This window comes from Cyprinus carpio, chromosome B8, assembly GCF_018340385.1.
Source record: "Cyprinus carpio isolate SPL01 chromosome B8, ASM1834038v1, whole genome shotgun sequence".
Taxonomy (NCBI): Eukaryota; Metazoa; Chordata; class Actinopteri; order Cypriniformes; family Cyprinidae; genus Cyprinus; species Cyprinus carpio.
In genome coordinates this window covers 15,189,678-15,210,143 of record NC_056604.1, presented here as the reverse complement: position 1 = coordinate 15,210,143, position 20,466 = coordinate 15,189,678, and the positions used below count along the sequence as shown (strand labels likewise).

The 20,466-nt window shown below is 37.0% G+C and overlaps 1 protein-coding gene across 1 annotated transcript; it reads right to left on the bottom strand.

Annotated features, from left to right (window-relative positions):
- Positions 1 to 913: 913 nt before the first annotated feature.
- LOC109108749 (ureidopropionase, beta) lies at positions 914 to 20,215 on the bottom strand. Its single transcript, XM_019121854.2, has 10 exons — positions 19,856 to 20,215; positions 18,333 to 18,504; positions 18,096 to 18,183; positions 16,555 to 16,649; positions 15,353 to 15,514; positions 9,164 to 9,333; positions 9,003 to 9,084; positions 8,399 to 8,441; positions 1,406 to 1,560; positions 914 to 1,262 (listed from the first exon to the last, which is right to left on the bottom strand). Exons 1-10 carry the CDS (start codon positions 19,957 to 19,959, stop codon positions 1,182 to 1,184), a joined length of 1,152 nt encoding a protein of 383 aa, XP_018977399.1. The 5' UTR covers positions 19,960 to 20,215; the 3' UTR covers positions 914 to 1,181.
- Between the last annotated feature and the right edge of the window lie 251 nt (positions 20,216 to 20,466).

Genomic DNA, 20,466 nt, shown 5'->3' with positions numbered 1-20,466 from the left:
TATGTATATATAACTCATCATTATTGTGACTTATATTTTTATTTATAGCTCATATATAGTCTCTGCCACTGTAAGAGGTGGTGGAGGAGTGTACATAATGTTTTTCCATTCATGTAAAGATAGAGACTTTGTGTTTGTTCAGGGTAACCTTGCAAAATCATGGGGTTGTGTTGATTTTTCATTTTATTATTTTTCTCTCGGAAGCCATTTAACACAATGAAAGGTTTCAATTATTGTAAAAGAGAAAAGCTGTTTTTAAAAACTCAGGTAAGATTTGATAAATCCAGCATGTTAAATTATATCCCACTGTCGGGGAAAAAAGTTTCATAGGTGCAATACGTGTGGATTCACTTCTCCAGGGGTTTCCTCGAGAACAAAATCACCTGGACGTCTGTCAGAACCTCATGTAGAGTAGCAGGAGAGCATTTGGTTGCATTGTGGGTGACTCTGAACTGCGAACCGTGATAATAAAGTACATTTTAAACTCGCTCATAACACTAGAACAGTATTAGACCTGTTTCTGTGTAATTTACTGTATAACATTGTTTAAGTCTCATGATTAAATTGTGTTGGCGTAATTCATAGTAACTACACTCGGTAAATTCCTCCGAGAGAGAACAGGAACACTAGGGTTAGAGTTTTACTGTTTGAACACAGTGTTGTGAACGCTTTGCTGTTTGCTATCTTGTAAACACACTACGTCTGCTCAGTGGCTCAAATGGTTCAATTGTCGATGGTTTGTGACACAATGGCTGACAAATGAAATGCTTGCACTGTTATTCCACCAGCCATAATTATGTTATTTAATCTTTGATCATTCAGGTTAAATGTTATTTTGTTTTTTCTTTGATTTTTAAGACATCAGGTCCAATTACATCAGCTTGTGCTTTTTTTTTTAAGAACATAAGGAATGTTGATATGGCAAACTTTATTTTTATGAAATATATAGTTGCATTTCAGAAATTAATAAAAGTTGGATTTGTATTTTATTCAAATGCATCCTTCCATTATTGACCTTAAAAATTGATAAATTATGTAAGTTATTTTGTGAAATTCAAGTAGAGGTACAAGGACTTATCCCTAATACATAACGTGGTTCTCCTGCATGTGCCAAGCATGGCTTTCAACTGAAAGTGCGGTTCCTCTCAAGAGATTTTGGCACTCATGTTTTCCTGATCAGCTCACTCCTTAATGTTGGGTTTGAAGTCATGCTGGATGGCTTTCTTGAGCTCCTCTGCGTACATTTCATACCTCCCAGTCATCTACGGAGAGATTCACATGTGAATGCCATGCAGATGCTACCAGAAACAAACCTTATTGACTATTTAACCTCTCTCTGATGAAATGTAAAGCTGAATGTGTAGTGATAGTGATTATTATTATTATTTTTTTTTTTTTATCCCACCTTGAAATTCCACTTGTCTGCAACTTGGCGATTTAGGTTCAAGTCCATCTCTGTCACCAGCAGGCCATCACGAGTTCTGGATAATCCTGGGGATCTGCTGCCATCAGGTGCAGCTACATAGCTGGAGCCATAAAAATGGCCAAAGTCATGGTGCGCTACGGATGACACAAACCAGAAATCATACACAAAATGCACACTACCATTTAAAAGTTTGTGAACTGTAAGATTTTTTTAAAAAAAAAAGTCTTCTATCCTTGCCAATAAGAAATCTTTCTAATATGCTGATTTGGCGCTTAACCCTTGTGCTCTGTTCGTTCGGGTGACACTCAAGCTGTTTGGGGTCTCCCCAGGCAACAAAATGTAATTTTCTTACATTTTTTTTTATTTTAACAAATGTATTTTTACTCTGTTTAGAAATGCTTTTTCCCTCCACATTTGTGCAGATTTTGAAAGATTTATACATTTATACAAATGTATATCTTTTATACAAAGATTTTTTTTTTATTTTAATAAATTTATTTTTACTTTTTTTTTAATAAGTTTTTCTATAAAAAGTTTTTTATGTAAAATTAATTTTATAAAACACCCACATTTCTCTTTTTAATTCATGAGGATAACCTGGACAATGTGTCATAGTTTAATGGCAAATTGTTTCCATCTATTTGAAAACAAACACTCTTAAAATAATAATTATAAAAAAAAAAAAAATGAAATTTTAACTACAGCCACCCGATGGCCATAGAGCAGTGGTTCTCAAACCTGTCCTAGAGTACCCCCAGCCCTGCACATTTTGTATGTCTCCCTCATCTATCACACATCATCAACTCAGTGAAGACTGCAAGACCTGAGGTGGGTGTGTCAGATATAGGGAGACATACAAAACGTGCAGTGCTGGGGGTACTTCATGGAGAGGTTTGAAAACCACTGCTCTCTAGAACATTACTCAATGGCTCATTTTGCCTTTTCCAAATAGGTATAGATATTTTCACAAGTTTTTTTTGTTATCGGATTAATGTCAAGTGACTACCAAATCATTATTGCAATAATATAAAATGACTCTTTGTCGAAGTTTAGCATTTTTTTGTACTGAAATAGCATTTTTTTTTTTGCAGTTATGACGCATGATTACAGTCAAACCTGCATGTGGTGTTATATATGTATTAGTGTGTGTATAGGTGTGTGTTCGCATTTATTCTCCATCGTGGATGTGCTGTGGTGTCCTTCCATCATTTCTGTGTGTGTTCTGTGTTGTAGCTGATTTTTATTTGACAAATTATGAAAGAGAGAGCCACCCATGTCATGTCAATTTTTAATTTCTTACGAGTGGGTTTTAAGGGTTTGGGGCGTTGGGGGCTGGGGCGTTGATTGTGTGTGTTTTTCCTCTATCGTGTATGTGCTGTGGTGTCACCCCTTCTGATTTTGTGTGTTGTCTGCATTGTAACTGCCATTTTTGACAAATTATGTAACAAAATATCAATATTTTTATAGTCTTCAGTTGATATATATGGATGACTTTTGGGGGGTGGGGGGAGTGTGTGTGCGAGAGTAATCGTTCCCTATTGATACTTCACTTGTATTGTGTCTGCTAAGGGGATGGGGATAACTACTTTTTTTCAGTTGACTGAAGCCCTTTACAATAACGCAGTGTAACTGTATGGCCACTGGTTTGTGCAGTTTATAAAAAATTAACCAATGGCTTGGCAGCAGAGCTGCACGAGTCTATGGCGACGAAGCCCGCCAGATCCCACCAGAATGGGCGGGGCCATCTGGCTATACAAGCGGGCATATCACCATAGGATCCTCAGATTTATTCTTCTTGAGAACGATGACGAGCTTCACTGATACTTTGAGACTTGAAGCTTCACTGTGGAAATGCCTCACAGCGGATAAAGAACCCTCTCTGCTCGGCTGATCTCATGGCTTCCATAGCTGCCTTCAGTGCTTGCAGCAGCAAATCACTAAAAGAGCTTTAAAAGAACAAGTTTTAGCGGTGTTGTTGCAAATGCCACGCTGTCGAGCCCTGCACAATGCTGATAGTTACGGCAAGTGCATCTCATGCTTGGGGAAATCCCATGCGGAGGATGCACTCAAAGAGACGGAATGTCCTCATTGTGAGGATATGAGTTTCTCCTCTCTGTGCTCGCGGTTAGCTTTCTTTTCAGAAAGCGACTCTGCCCCTCACGCCCTCCCATTTTCTTCCTCCCCAGGAACCTTTGAGGAAAAAACAGCGGGGCAGAGGACCCTCGGTGCCTGGAGACGAGCAAGCTCACGCCGGCCCCACCCCGCGTGCCTCACTCTCTCTTCATAGAGAGGCTTCCCCCGTCCTCTTCTCCCAGCCAGGCCAGCATCCCTCTGAGACTGCGAGCAACCTGGTCTCGTTTGGTGGGACTGAGTGTGACATGCTGGACTACATGGTGGAGTTGTCAGGCTCTACCAACGACCCCGCTGTCTGCGGAGCCCATCGATCCCAAGCCAAGCATGAACGCCGAGCTATTCCGTGTCTTGTCTGGGACTAGAGTGGTCACCTCCAGAATAGCCAACTTGCAGCCGCTTGGATGAGTGGTTCTTGCCGGGGTGCCATCAGGCCCCTCATCAACGAGTGTCACCATTCTTCCTGGAACTTCACAACGAACTCACCAGATTGTGGCACGCCCCCTACTTGGCCTGCCTGATGCCTCCCCTGAACGAGTCTGTGACCATGCATCTATGCCTGCCCACGGCTATCGGCTGGAAGGCAAAGGTCGCTCAGCCGTACAAACGGTGCAGAATGACTTCAGCCCTTGCTGGATGGGCCTACTCATCTGCTGGACAGGCGGCCTCTGCACTTCACTCTTTGACAGTCTTACAGGTCTATCAGGCCAAACTCCTCCACTGCCTGGATGAGTTTGGCCTGGACCTCGCAGCTTTTAAGGAGCTGCGCAGCGCGATCGTCCTGGCTTTACATGCCACCAAAACCATGTCCCAGGCAATAGGCAGGTCTATGGCCAGCCTGGTGGTGTTAGAGGGCCACCTATGGCTGATGCTGACGGAGATCAAGGATATGGACAAGGTCCCCTTCCTGGACTCCCTGGTCTCCCCCACTGGTCTATTCTGACCCGCGGTTGAGGAATTCGCTGAACACTTCACTGCTGCACAGAAGTCGTCCCAGGCTATGCAACACTTACTTCTGAAGTGTACGGCTGCTCCTAGTTGCCCCAGGTCAGCACCGATTCAGCAGCCCGCAAAACCTGCGCTTCCAGCTGCCCAGAAAGCTCCCAAGCCTGAGCCTCGTCAGTGGCAGGCATTATCCTTTTCCTAAGTGTCAGGGACCCTGGCCCAATTTAGCGCTGGACCCGGCGCCTCAGGCATCCTCCCGATCGGTGGGACAGGAAGAGGAGGGGGCCAAGTCTTATTGCAGCTGGACCACCCCCCAAGCAGCCTCTGTTGTGACTCCAAGCACCCCGTTCAGTTCCAGGTGCTGATGGCAGTGTGTTTGTAGTCAATTCTGTTGTGAACACTGGGCCTGTTCAAAAAGCGCCCACACAACCAGCCGCTGTTACAGCGGGAAAAACAAAACACAAACATTTTCAAAAAGAGAGCAAATTTTCTTTTACACTTATCACGAGTGTCGGGTCCCTGCAAGGCGATCTACCACCCGATCTTACCTGATCTGATATCAGCCTAGAAAATCGCAACTTTTCATTTTCCGTCGGTTTTAGTACACGATGTAACTACAGAAGAGTCAAGTTTTAAATAGGAAAAATATCGAAACTCTTTGTTCATTTTTGAGTGAGATGCTAACGGTCTAATCAGATTCAATGATCTATGCTAAGCTAACCTGAAAGTGCTACCGCCAGACCCGGAGATCAGCTGAATGGATTCGAAAATGGTAAAACTCAACTGTTTAACTCTAGGGGAGTTGGAAAATTAGCCTATTTTCAAAAATAGTGGAGTGTTTCTTTAAGGCAAGTTCAAACACGAGTTGTTCCTCTAGCATTGCACAGCGGTTTTGTACTAGTTCTCCATAGCATCTTACCAGACGCAGTATGAGTGAAGTATTGATAGGGAATGTACTCGGTTACTAACGTAACCTCGATTCCTTGAGATATGGGAATGAGTACTGCATAACTAGCCATGCTATGTAGGTGCACGACTCGGTCATCGCTTCAGTCGAAGTAACCGGAGGATCCTATGGCTATATGCCCACTTATATAGCCAGTGGATTTATTTTATTTATTGATTTTATTTGACAAATTAAAAAGTAAAGGTATCGATTTTATCGTTTCCCCATTCATTTCAATGTGGTTTACTTGTTTTATTTGACATGTTAAGTGTTATTTTTTTTTATTTTATCATTTAACCATTTATTAGTCCAGTTACAGTTTTTATTTGTAGAGCTACCAAGTGTTGACAACAGTACAAAGTCTCATGCCATTTAGATAAAGGGAACTTTTTATTTTTTATTTTATCAAACAACATTTGGGGTCTCAAAAGACCCCGAACAGTGCACAAGGGTTAAGAAACATTACTATGTTAAAAACAGTTGTAATGCCTATTAATATTTTTGTGGAATCTACAATACTTTTTTATATTATATATATATATATATATATATATATATATATATATATATATATATATATATATATATATATATATATATATAAATAAATGTATTTACTGTCATTTTCGATAATTTAATATTAATTTCTTTAAAAAATATTACTGTCGCCAAAATTTAAATGCCCGTTTATTCATTTTTTTTCATTCGCTTTGGTACTATTTTCACAAGCAACTGTTACATTTTCAAAACTCTCAGTACTAATATCACAACAGATCATCAAAAATGCTTTTTTCAAACATTTCAGCGTATTTTTAATTGTCTTAGTACAATACACACAATCACATTGTATCCTTTTCACTACACAAAATACTTTTTTCATCTATATAAATGTTTTATTCACAGTAACTGCCTTTCATAAAGCTCTTACTATCAAACTTTTCATTTGCATGTCTTCTCACATTCAGCTATTATTTAATCTAACTCAATGGTTAATCAGTGAATCATTTAGTGTATATGTAGATATCTATAAATATAGATTCAATAGATAATAGTTTCTAAAGAACTTGTTTGCAATCCAGGGGAAAAACCAAATGTAATTAATTATTTTTTGCACTATAAGTGACTTATCTTAGATGATAACCACTATTTTGTACCTGTATGTGTGGTTCAGTTAAACCCTATATTATGGGGGATAAATTATTCCCACAAACATGGCAATATCTGAAATCCTTGTCCTTGTGGGAGACTTTTTTTTAATGAGAAAAAACAATTTTCGTAAGAGTAGGTTTAGGAGTAGTGTTAGTGTAGAGGGATAGAATATTTGTACAATATAAAATCCATTGGTCCTATGGCTTGTCACCATAATGACAGGAATACCTGTGTGTGTGAGTGTGTGTGTGCCAAACCATATTTTGGGGACAAATTGGCACCTAGAAGTGAGCAAAACCTAACAAAACCTTAAAAAACCTGTAAATGCAAATCAACATTTGATGTCAAATTGTCCATCCTGGCATACATTATTTTGTTTGTTTTAACATTTTATCTGTCAATTTTTATCCATGCCATGTCACTGTATTTATTTGTTCCAACAGGGTTGCAAAAGATGCAAACCTCATAGAAAATGAACTGTAAAATGAAACCTCATATCATATCTAGTTGCATCACCTGAGGCTGATTTTCAACATTTTCTGTAGGGTGAGCACCTCATTTCACTGATCATTTGTTGTTGTTTTTTAAATAAGTGTAGACTGTATTTTGTACCCTATTCATGGACAAATGCCCCTCATATATGTTTGTGGCTTATGTCTGTGTGACCCAAGTCACACCCAGGCTTCACATGTAAAACAGCAAAGGGGGATTTTGCGTTCAGGTTGAAGGCTTATGCAACAGTAATGAGGGCTGAAAGCGAGAACAGAGCCTGACAGACTAGAGCTTTAGGAACACGACACCTCTGAACAAGTTCCCTTGTCCTCAGCCCGCCACCGATACAGATACTAGATTGACAGACAGATACGCTGACACAGAGACATTAAGCTCTTGGACATTAAGCTCAGGTGGACTCAAATATGTATACAGATGGGAATGATCTTTAGGTTTTGATCCATATTTAATTTTCAGGCCGATAGTGCCATTTGCTGTATGAATGACTTACAAGAAATGTTTCCATTACATTTTTAGGTTCATTAAAAGTGAAATGTGCAATTATCTGGGATATTCATATTAACATTCATCGTAATATGCAATCTGTAAGTAACCAATTTGTACTTTAAACATTGGCTGAACCAATGGCATGATTTTGGGGCGTGGCTATCTGTTTGCTTGACTAATGGAAGACAAGGAATCCTGTACACAGTTCAAAGACAAGGAATTATGTACACAGTTCAAAAATTTGGGGTAGGTATTTTTTTTCTTTAATTACGTATTGAATTAAAACTACAGTAAAAACAGTAAAACTGTGAAATATTGTTACAATTTACAATATTTTTGTACTGTATTACACATAAAAATTTAATTTTTTCCTGTGGTGACAAAACTGAAATTCAGCAGCCATTACTTTAGTCTTCAGTGTCACATGATCCTTCATTATCATTCTATTATGCTGATTTGCCACTCAAGAAACATTTTTATTATTATCGATGTTGAAAACAGAAAACTTTTTTTATGGAAGCTGTAATATATTTTTTTTTTTTTTCTGAATTCCTGGATGAACGGAAATCAGTTATTCAAAATAGAAATCTTTTGTAATATTATAAATGTCTTTACTGTCACTTTTGATCAATTTAATGCTGAATAAAAGTATTAATTTCTTTTTTTTTAAATCTTACTGACCCCAACTGTACATATATGACTAAAGGACCTTTTGGCCTTTACCTTTGTGCAAGTCACAAGCAAGAGGAAACAAGTTTACATACACAAATACATGCACATGCTTACAATAAATGGATAAATACCTTTCTTTCCATCTCCAGATGTGAACTCATTCTTGAAATACTCCTGGAAAAGACAGATCTATATCAAGACTCAAAAATACCCAGAAATCAGCAGTAGAGGGCAGAAGAAAACACTTATCTGAACCTCCAATGCTTTCATATGTGAGGCACATGGGCACTGCATAACAGACTGTCGAAATAACTCCAATTTAAGCCCGTTTAAAGATAATTGGTTTACTGTATCTACCTCTGAGAATAAAAGTCATCCCTCTGAGACATTATAACCACTAACAGAGACCAGACTCCACAGAACCACAGAAAAAAAAGCAAGCACTCAACTTGTTTTTTCATCTGTGTAACATTATTTGCAGTTTGGCTTATAATCCAGTTTAAATTATTAGCATGTGCTTATCTAATCATATTAGTTCATATATAGTTTACCTTAGGTGTGGTTGTGAACTTGTGATATTATCACAGTATAAACAGTGCATAGTTGGGGCAAGCAGGAAATTTCCTGAGAATCTCTGTGTATGTTTTAGACTCGAGCACCTACTGGATAATTTATGTGATTTTTAAGAATGTTAAAATAATTTGGCACAGTTATTGGACAACAGGTGGCACATACTGTTCCCACACGGTTGATGGCACAGGTGAAGCAGTGGTTTGCGATGGCAGCATTTCTGGCCTCAATCGGCCACATTGGTTCACTGTAACACAAAACCAGCATCAGCATGATGGAATACGGGCTCTGCGTCATTCCCATAAGACAGGAGTACAACACAATACCTCAGCAATCCAACTGTGGCCGAAGGGTTAAAGATGATCTCAGCCCCATGTATGCTGTACATTAACCAGTTGAGAGGATGGTGTCGGCCGTAGCAGATGTTAACAGCAATCTTTCCAAACTGTGTCTGGAATACAGGGTGGCCGGTGTTCCCTTCCATGTAATATGTTGACTGGAGAAGGATGTAGTTACATTTTTAATCAAGTTTGAGTTCAATTCAATTTTAGCTTTTCAAACCAAAACAATTCAAGTTAAAAGTAAAGAATTTACCCAAAAATGGCCATCCAAGATGTAGATGAGTTTATTTCTTCATGTGATCATATTTGGAGAAACTTAGCATAACATCACTTTCTTACCAATGGATCCTTTGCAGTGAATGGGTGCCGTCAGAAAGAGCGTCCAAACAGCTGATAAGAACATAACAATAATACACTAACTATCCACATGTCTCAAGTCCATCAATTAACATCTTATGAAGAAAAAAAATTGAATATCCATATGAAACAAATCCATCCTTGAGGCATTTTAAGTTTAAAACATCTTGTATTTTGGCCAGAAGCAACGTTTTTAAGTTAAAAACATCTCGGATGGATTTGTTTATTAAAACATGCAGCCAGGTTGGACTCTCATTCTGATGGTACCCATTCACTGCAGATGATCCATTGATGAGCAAGTGATGTAATTTCTTCAAATCTGTTCCAATTTAGAAACAAAAAGAAGCAAATTTTTATTTTTTATTGAACTATCCCTTTAAGATCTACTACTATTCTTGTTGCAGTGCACAGATCACAAATCTGTGCACTTCAATAAAAGATAGTAGTTAATATCCCACATGGGATACAGCATTATAAACAGGAATTTTGAACTGATGTTGCCATAAATTAAACAACATTAACAAGACCACCATCATAAAAAATTATGGGCAAGGCCACCCATAGTGGTTTGGATGTAACATTGCATCTTGAATGGTTTAAAAAGACCTTTAAAGACCTTTGCACTGTAGTGGATGACATGCATCAAAAGGTCAATGCTCTAAAAGTTCCCACATACACCCATATTTGCCATATCTACAGATCTAAATGGGATAATGTATGGAGCAGAGATGAGGATAATTTGAGTTAGATTATGCAGCAAAAGGGCACTGATACCTGAGTGTTGCATGTGTGCCGCAAATGTTTTATTATTTTCTTTAATACAACAGATATTTCCAGAATTTGAATTTGATTGACCATGCAGTAATCAAAGTGCTGATGTAATAAGATTGTGAAAGATATATATGGCTGATAAAATATACAATCAGTCTGTGCGTTAGTGGTGGGGATATTTCTAATTTATTGAACAATTATGTTTTATTTATTGAATAATTGTACAAAATCATTATCAGCAGGAATATCTATAGCACATTAGTCTTGAACTACACATGATCATCTTCACCAACAGTTAATCTGACTAGGTTTAAAATGATCTTTTATCAAAAAAAATGACATGCAAAACCATTTTAAATTTACAATTTTTGTCACTCTCAGAATATTCTTCCAAACAATTTAACTTTTGAAAATGAATAATTGAAACTATCAGTGTAAGGTGAGAATGGCAGATATTTTTATACTAAGCATTGCTGAATAATGAATAATAATTATTTTAGAACTATTAAATAATTAAGTTGATTAGTCCTAGAAACGTGTTTGTCTTTCAAACATATTGGTGATCTTTTTCATTCATTTTAACATGATGAATAAGGAGAGAGTAATAAATGGCTTCTTCAGAACAATTTTGACACAATCTGTTTGTTGGAACAGTAGGAAGGTGGTTATAGATTATCATCGGTATATGTGATATCTGTGCATCTGAGAAAATTAAGACATAATATACAGTATGTTGTATTTTAGATTGTGGCCATAGTTTGTGATGTTAGTGTAAATTCATGCAATTGCTGCAGCATGGAAATTCATGCAGGGCTGAGCTGGATTCTCAGAAGAGTTTCTGTTTAAACCTTTTCCAACACTGATATTTATCAGCATAGATGGCAGCAAAATTCTCCTTAATTTTACTGAAACCAACAGAACTGAGCCCTCTTCTGCCATCTGGTTCCTGCAGGTAAACTCATACTTGTTGTTCCAGGAAAAGAAAGTGGGCACATTTCCTGAATTGAGCATTATCACAGTGTGGAATGGATCAAAGGGACAACATGAAACTGATCAACCACTTAGAGGGCCCACAGATCATGTATTGCAGATACACACACATGTTGGTTTTTATGGTTTATGAGGACTCTCCATGGGCATAATGGTTTTTCTACTGTACAAACTGTATTTTCTATCGCCCTACACCTAAACCTACCCCTTACAAGGAACTTTGTGCATTTTTAGATTAAAAAAAAAAACAACAACAACTAATTCTTAAAGATTTATAAGCCTTTCGAATTATGGGGACACTTGTCCTCATAAATCTCCTTCTAGCTGTAATACCTCTGTCATACACGTCATTATACAAATTTGTGTCCTCATAAACCACATAAACACACACACACACACACACACACACACACACTCGTTTAACCTGAAAAATTGTGAAAAATGACACGGACCATGCTGGTTCAAAATGTGGGCATTTTGTGTCACTTAAACCTGAAAATAAAGTTTTACGATTCTGAAAAACATAATACATTGTTACAACATAAAATGAATAAGGGATATGTCAGACTCAGCACTATTTCTAGGTCACTATTCAAATAAGTAATTATGTAACTTTGTTCAGACAGTCAGAAGTCTTGTTTCCACTGGAGCTCAAGATGCTCGAGATCAAGAATTCTGGAGAACATGATATTCAGGTTTTACACAAACTTGTGGAGTTCATGCAGCTTGAGTGCTGCTGTCATTCAAGCAAAAGCACATTTTGATGTTCATGGTTCATCGTTTTTGTATTAAATACTAGAGGTCCAAAGTTTGGAATAATTTCAAAATAAGATTTTATTAGATTTAATAATATAAGATTTTAAATAACAGATGTTTCGGCTGTTGAAACTGTTTTATTAAAAATATTTTAAATATAATTTATTCCTGTGATGACAAAGCTGAATTTTCAGCAGCCATTACTCCAGTCTTCAGTGTCACATGATCTCTCAGAAAGATTTAATATGCTGATTTGCTGCTCAAGAAACATTTCTTATTACTATCGATGTTGTTGCTTCATTCAAACATTTGGGGTAAGCTTTTTAATTTAGCAAAGGACATATTAAATTGATCAAAAGTGACAGTAAAGGATTATAATGTTGCAAAACAGTAAATGCTATTCTTTTGAACTTTATATTCATCAAATAAAATGTATCATGATTTCCAAAATAAATAAATAAATAAATAAATAAATAAATAAATAAATAAATAAATTAAGCAGCAAAAATAGTTTTCAACTAGGGATGTCAAATTTCGATTATTTCCATGATCGATCGTCGTTTAAATTAACGATCAATTAATCGATTAATCGTTAACCATAATGCTGCAAAATGCGTCTATTGCAGGCACGCAGTCACCGGCATGACAGGATGTGCAAAAGCCACACACACACACACACAAACAAAACGCTTTCTCACTTGAATTAGAGGGGTTTTAGTCTGAATAAAATGCTAGTAGCAGGACTGTAAAATGAATAGATGTGATTATGATCATTTGATAAAATGAAGAGAGCGCGCCATAGTTTTGAGATCATTTTAGTTTGTTGACTGTTTCCCTGCACGGAGAACCGCTGAATGCGCCTCTTTAAATGGTTTTGTGGTGCTCATTGTTGTATTTTAAAACACAATTGCAATGTTTTCAACTGACATTATGGTATTTAAAATAAATGGTATTTAAAATAAAATTATCCCAAACGAAACTGTGGCGGCGCGTGTGGGCTGCGCTGAGTGCGCAGTAAGTGAACTACAGCGCTGCTGCACCAAAACACGCTGTTGCTCACATGAATTTGATCCTGCTGGATTCTGTACTAGAAATTTTTGCGTTCCGTTAGGCCCTATTTGTTTTTAAATATCCGGCATACAGTGCATTAGATCGTGACAGTGCATGCGTGCGTGCATATGAGGACGAGCGAGCGTGGCTTTGGCTAGATTTATTTGGAGGTTAGCCTAATGCTCATGTCGCATTCGGCACAAATCCAAATGTTTCCATATTCGCAATGTATTTGAATGTTAAACTATTATTTATAATGTAAACTAGGCTTTTACTTCACACGCATTCGCATATAGACGGAAAAGATCATCCTCTTCATATGAACAAAAAACGTCCTTGGGGGTCTATTTAAACTGACCAGTGTAACCTTTTAAATGTTTAGTTGAATATTTTATTTTGATAATGAACAGACTGCGATGTAAGTTTGAATCGCTAGAATATACGTGTGCAGCAGGCTCCGGCGCGATCGAAACAGCTGAGACATTAAAAAAAACATTTTCCGCAAAAGTGTTTACTTTCAATTGTGCGCACACAATAAAAACAGAAGATTTGTGCTCTTGTAAAATAAAGCAAACAAACAGAATTCGTTGTCATCCTTTTTCTTTTCTTTCCGTGAACTTTTGGAGCGCCGCCACACTTCTGTTTTAAATCCGTTATCTTAATTATTTAAGTCGGATATATTGCGCATATTAAAAAAAAAAAAATTATGAAAACAAATTGTGATTTTTATGTTGGGCCTATTACTAAGGCTACACAGGCTATACATTTTCCTTAAAGCATCCCATTTTGTCCCAGGGCTTGAGAACCTGTGCCCTAGTTACTGTAGGTCCATGCAGAAACTTGTGAACGATGCTCGGCGTCACCGTTTAGTGACATCAGCTGAACGCTCCGGAAAAACGTATAGTACGTCATATTGTCTGTGTCGGTCACACAGCGCCTATTAATCGCTGTTTTGAATCCAGCAATTATTTATTTACAAATTAAAGCTCTGGTTATGACAAGTGTGGTACCTATAAAAGCTTTGTTTATAAGAGGAATAATAGGAAACTCTTAGATCGCGACCATGCCTCTGGATGCGCTCAAGCCTTCATTTACGCGGCTTTGTTCTGGTTTGCCGGTTAGTCACGAATTTCCACAAATTCAATAACATATAGGCATTGTTTCTTTTCCTAAATCTTCACAGTCTAACCCTCTAATTTCGCAGGTTTATTTTATTATCTTTCACTTTTAATCACTTTTTTCGCATCTCTTACTGTGGTAAACACGGGAAGGGAAATTAAAGATTTCAAGAATTAAGAATTCGTTCGATTTATTAATTTGTTCCCTTATTTCATGGGTTATTTAGGGAACAAAATTAATGAAACATGGAAAGTTGCCACAAATTAATAAGTCATAGGAACGAATTAACAGGTTGTAGGAATGAATAGACTACCTGTCCTGTGTCGCAGCCCTGCAAAGCGCACGATATGAAACAGTTATCTGATGAAATGATTAGTTACTACATTTCTATTGCTTTTTATGTTGAAGAACTTATGTTATTTCTATTTTAATGTACTTTAAAGTTTAAATCACATTAAAAGCTTAATTTATTTTGTACATTGTGAATGAATGATGGTGCGTTTATACGGTCTCCGTCACTCACAGCCGCTAGCACGTGTTTTGCGCATGAGCCGCACGCAGCCCAACATTAAATCGGTTAACCGACCATCGACAGCCTTAATCGATTGCATCTCTTATCGACAATTAATCGATCATCGATTAATCGTTGACATCCCTATTTTCAACACTGATAATAATAAGAACCATTGTTAATAATTGAGTACCAACAATAACAGATACTAACTGAGCACAAAATCAGAATATAAGGATGATTTCTGAAAAATCATGTGACACTTAAGACTGAAGTAATGGCTGATGAAAATTCAGCTTTGCCATGACAGGAATAAACACAATATTACCGTTTTATTGTATTTTAATCATATAAATGCAGCCTTGGTAAGTATAAGAGACTTCTTTCAAAAACACAAAAAAATTTGTATGGTTTTTTTTTATTCTACAAATGCAAAAACATTTTCATCTTAAACTTTTGGACTGCACTGTATCAATATTTAATTTACTGTGCAAATAAACTCATGTTAGCTTAATGTAAACAAGTGATGCCACTGTATTAATCTCAATATAGAGTGTCACTGTAGCTGTGTTCTTTCACACTGACAGTTGTTTGACTGTTATGCAGAGGGTGACACCGACCTCGTTGAAGTCTCCCACACGGGGAATGTGATTCTTCCGTGATTTGCCTAGAACATTGCCATTATTGGACACGACCACTGCAGTGTTCCACAATGTTCCACCGTGGATCTCATCTCTCTCCAAAATGGGTGACACCACCACCATGTTGTATTTTTTGGCCAGCTACAAAATGAAAATCAAGCACATGTGGTATCAGCATTAGAAGTAACGAACATAACATTAGAAGCACATGACATTTTTAACCTGAGCTTACTTTTCCTTGCTGTAAAAAGCCAAAATTATTTATCTTTGATTGAGTAATTAGTGTGTGTTTTATTTTTTTATATATTTTTATTGTGCATGATGTTTGCACAACATGAGTCTGATTTGTTGGATGAAATGTTTTCAAATATTAAAAAGCCATAAGTTTTGAAAAATATTATTAAAATGTAAAAAATATTTTAACATTTATAATAAAAACAAAAAATATATAGTTTTCTTTTTCAGAATTTCATTTTTTTCCCAGTAAGGCTTTTTACAGGAAAGTCATTTTTTAAAACAATCATCACAGAAGAAGTATATTCAAATCATTTTATGTATGATGAACTGTAATTTAATGTATTTTGAAAAAATGAATAAACCTAGACATTTGTGTATAATCTCTAGTGGTCTTGAAGAATCTGCATGATGAAGAATTACACTGAACAGGAAAGCACTAAAAGACCAAAACATTGCTTAAATGAATAATACAGCACTTATTGGTTCTAGAAATGTCATTGTAGAACATATTCGCGAAAGCATAGATGCAGTTTCTCTGTAAACGGTCAAAGGCCACGTAATTCCTCATAGTTCAGTGTCAGAAGATTCCAGAGTTACATGCTGCAGTGCTCACTGGCCTGGTGGTCAGTATGTCCCCGTCCCCTCTGTGGGCTTAACCTCTTGCTACATCCATTAACAAGTCACCAGCCTCAAAGCAGCTGCACAGCACTACACCAGTTAAAACAAACATGCATTATATCAAAATGAACTCCCTTTGCAATGGGCACAAGGGAATCAAACCATTCAGTCCTTGCTTACACACAGCCTCATCTTGAGTTTGAGAAGCAAACAAATAATCAATTAGTTGACTAAGGTTAAATATCTGACTAAAGACTGAGGTGATGCTTTATAGAAAAGGATGATCGTAACTTTTACAGGAAGTCATCCATTTATTTAACTCTTACCTGAATACAAAAGCGTGTGGTGAGCCCATCCTCAGCTGATTCGGCAAACTCTGTCCAGGGCTCCCTCTCTCGTGTGCAAAATGCAAAAGGCATTGCTATGGATGGAGAACACAGGGGAAAAAAATAATGCTTTCCCTGAAAGAATGTAGTATTACCAGAACTGATTTTTATTTATGAGAGTTCAAACTATCGAAATTGCCTCTCCTTGGTGTCCAATAAAACTTTGTTTTGCTTGCTGAGAGGGAGGATGAGGAGTATAGTGGATAAGTTTATGGTCGTATTTTTCATTAGCAGTTGTTGTTTTGTTTAGAGCAGGACGAAATGATTATTTGTTTACATGACATTTTTAAATGAATACTATCAAAGCAAAGATGCTTCATAGATTTGCAAGGAAACACAGGAAGTCAGAGCTCAGGGGTCAAAGGTTTACGTGGGGTGGTGGTTAAGGGGGTTGAAGCCTGGGCAAAGAGACCTGTTGAGACCCAGAAGAACTGAATGAACTTTGGGATGCCTGGAGAGTTTATAATTGGAGCATGAGACTCCCTTTCATCAGCTTGCATCCCTACAGCACGCCACGGCCAACACAAACAAACAAACTGCGAGCGCAGCTGAAACTTCGTCACAACCGTCCTGCTGCGCTCTGCTGATGTCTTCACGGGCATGTTACGTCACTGCAGGCCAAGAAGTCTTCCGATCCATATGCTCATAAATAAGCTCAGTAATTACTTAAAGGACAACAGGAAATGGATATAGAGAGCCATGGAATAAAAAAGGGTTTACATAATATATGTGTGTGCGCTGTGTATATATAACACACACATACATGTATATATTTATGAAATATTTACATGTATTTATATATATATATATATATATAATATATATATATATATATTCATTCATATTTATTTCATATATAAATATACATAACATATTCTGCTTAAATATATACATGCATGTATGTGTGTGTACATTTAATCATTTAGCAGACACTTTTATCCAAATAAATATACACAGCTTACACACATATATTATGTAAACACAAATTTTTTATCTTGGATGCGATTAATCACGATTAATCAATTTGACCGCACTAATATATAACCATTTATTTAATACCATTTATGAATAATTTAATGTCCATATATACGCACACACATTTTAAAACTGTATACATTCATATAATTTCAAACCTAACAGGATGTTTAATAAAATCAGTATTTTCTGTCAATTAGGAATGTTGTGAAAATGAATAAATAAATAATTACATTTTGGTGGACAATTACGTAATATAAAAATACCTTGAAAAGTTTTGCTTGTTAATATTGTTAAGTGTGGTCTGATTAATTAAAACACCCAACAATAATAAGGTTGACCAATAAAAAAAACATAACAATATGCAAGTATTAAACAAAATAGATGCAATATACTTCATATGACACCCGAGAGCTGTATATATTCCTGCTACAGTTGGAGAGTGATGGATTCAGTGGAAAGAGAGTTAGATGCATGCATGTGTTTGTGTGCTTTTGTGTACTCACTCCAGGCTTCCTGGAAGCACACGATATTGACCCCACACATGGCCGCCACCTCCACCATCTCCCCCACGCGCTTGTGCAGAGCTGTGATCTGTGGAAGCAAAATGAGAATACTGAGCCAACAGTGTGATGAACTCAAATGGATAATACATACATGGATTTTGTTTTAGTATATGTACATATGGGTCTATCAGAACCAAAATATGTCAGCTGGCCCTTATATGTTCTTTGTTCTCTCACCTGTTCAAGTACAGGAGCATCAGTGGGTAGGACTATCTTGTTCTGAATGAGTCCCACGTGGACAGTTCTGGGTGGTCTGAGCTGCTCTGGAGAAGCCTCAAACACATAACCCTTCAGATCAAAATCTTGCTCCTCTGCTGCATCTATTGCACTCTGGGGAAGATTCAGGTTCCTGAAAGGCATTATAAATTTAAATGTCAAACACTCAATAACTTCTATAATCAAACAAATTGATTACAGATCAATTTGCAATCTGCAGCATGGAACAACCTGCTGGTTCGTCTGGCTAGAGGAGAACTGGCCCCCCGACTGAACCTGGTTTCTCCCAAGGTTCCTTGCTGCCTCTGGCTTGCTTAGTTGGGGAAACTTATTTTCCAGTGATATCGTCGACTTGATTGCACAGATACTATTTAAACTGAACTGAGCTGGATGATGACATCACTGAACTCAATGATGAACTGCCTTTAACTGAAAATTGAATGTTTACTATTGACCTTTTGCATTAATGACACACTATTTTCCAATTTAATAGCCTACTGTAAAGCTGCTTTGACACAATCTGTATTGTTAAAAGCGCTATATAAATAAAGGTGACTTGACTTGACAAATAGGGAAGAGCAGCGATTATTGTAATGGTCTGGGATACATTTGTTTTTCAGTTAAGGTCGTATGAAACAATGGACCAGCGTATGAAGTATGTACAGAGAACAGACAAACATTATTTCCATTACCAGCAGTGCTATGTACCCTTGCGAAAATTAACCGTGGTGTTATTATAGTAAAAGAGTAGTAACCATGATTTTTTTTGGCATATTAATTAGCATTTTAATAACCACAATTTTACTACAAATACCATGGTTAAACTATTAGTGTAGCAATACCATGGTTAAACTATGTAGTTTATTTGTGGTTACCACGGTTTAACTGGGGTTTTTTTCGTAGTAAAACCATGGTTAATTTCATAAGTGTTGATTTTAAACTAGATTTCTCTGTCTATTTAAAAGTGTTTTTAGGATTTACTAAGTATATCTGAGGCAAAAATTTTCTGAATAAGTTAAAATAATAGGTTTGCGAAAATGAATGAGAAAATGAAACCAAGGAAAAGGTTAAGTCTACTTTTACTCTATTTGTGGGACATCTATGGGAATTATATCGTCATATACAGTTAGAGCATGTCAGATTTTACGTCAAACTCACATCGTTGACGTCAACGACATTCCCAGAGACCCCTTTGTGGCCAAAGTCCACCATAAATCATTTACTCAGTTTCAACCTAGATGTAGTTACGAAAATAAACTTCTATAAGAGCTCGCTTACATTTGGACAAGTGTTAACCGCTTTGAACCTGTTAATCTCCTTAATTCTTTCAGATTTAGGGTAACCTAGCCTAGTTTCACTGTACAGCATATTCATATAAAACTGAAGTCAGTCGTTATCTGTGTGCACTGCTGCTGCAGCTCCCTCCAGTAACTGAGCTCTGGGGTTTGTAGTCTTCGTCTAGTGAATGCGCGTTCGTGACTTACTTCAGTTGTTTACCGAACAGCAGTCTTCTGACTTCTGTGAGTTCAGCCTCAGGTAAACATGTCTCCAGAACCTTCTCTAGCGATTCAAAGTCTTTCCCAGACATTTTGAGCTGTCTTCCTCGTGCTCAGTTCGCAGACAGAGTGAAGTCGCATTACTTTTTAACTAGCACAAGTTCAGCTCTTGTGCAAGGTTCACCACAGAGAGTCCAAGTGAACTCTATATGATTTGTTGTTAGCATTCATGCATTACCAAGTCAAGACAGAACAATTTTCAGACGAAATGTATGACCTGCAGGCTTTTTGGTTGGAGTAATTTCTGCAGCTGTGCTGTAACACGTTTACTACAGCCCTAATTCATTGCGACTGCACACCACATGACCATTTTAAACTAACGTAGGAATGCTGAAAAAGAAATAGTGATTTTAAAAAAAAACCTTAAAAACATTTTCTTACACAGTAGTTCAATTTAACCTGTCTCTTCATATTTAATTAAACAATGGACAAATAATAATAATAATATATCTTCTAATAAACAGGTTTGACTACTTTAGTAATTTCCATGAGTACAAATCTTAATGTTTAAGCATATAATGATATTCTAGGGAATTGTG

Bases quoted from the DNA above. Each gene is read 5' to 3' on its own strand.
- LOC109108749 (XM_019121854.2), bottom strand. From the start codon at position 19,959: ATGTCTGGGAAAGACTTTGAATCGCTAGAGAAGGTTCTGGAGACATGT. The intron at 16,650-18,095 runs GTGAGTACACAA...CTCCATCCATAG, and splicing joins GTGCTTCCAGGAAGCCTGGA to CAATGCCTTTTGCATTTTGC. The intron at 15,515-16,554 runs GTAAGAGTTAAA...TTCATTTTGTAG, and splicing joins CCACACGCTTTTGTATTCAG to CTGGCCAAAAAATACAACAT.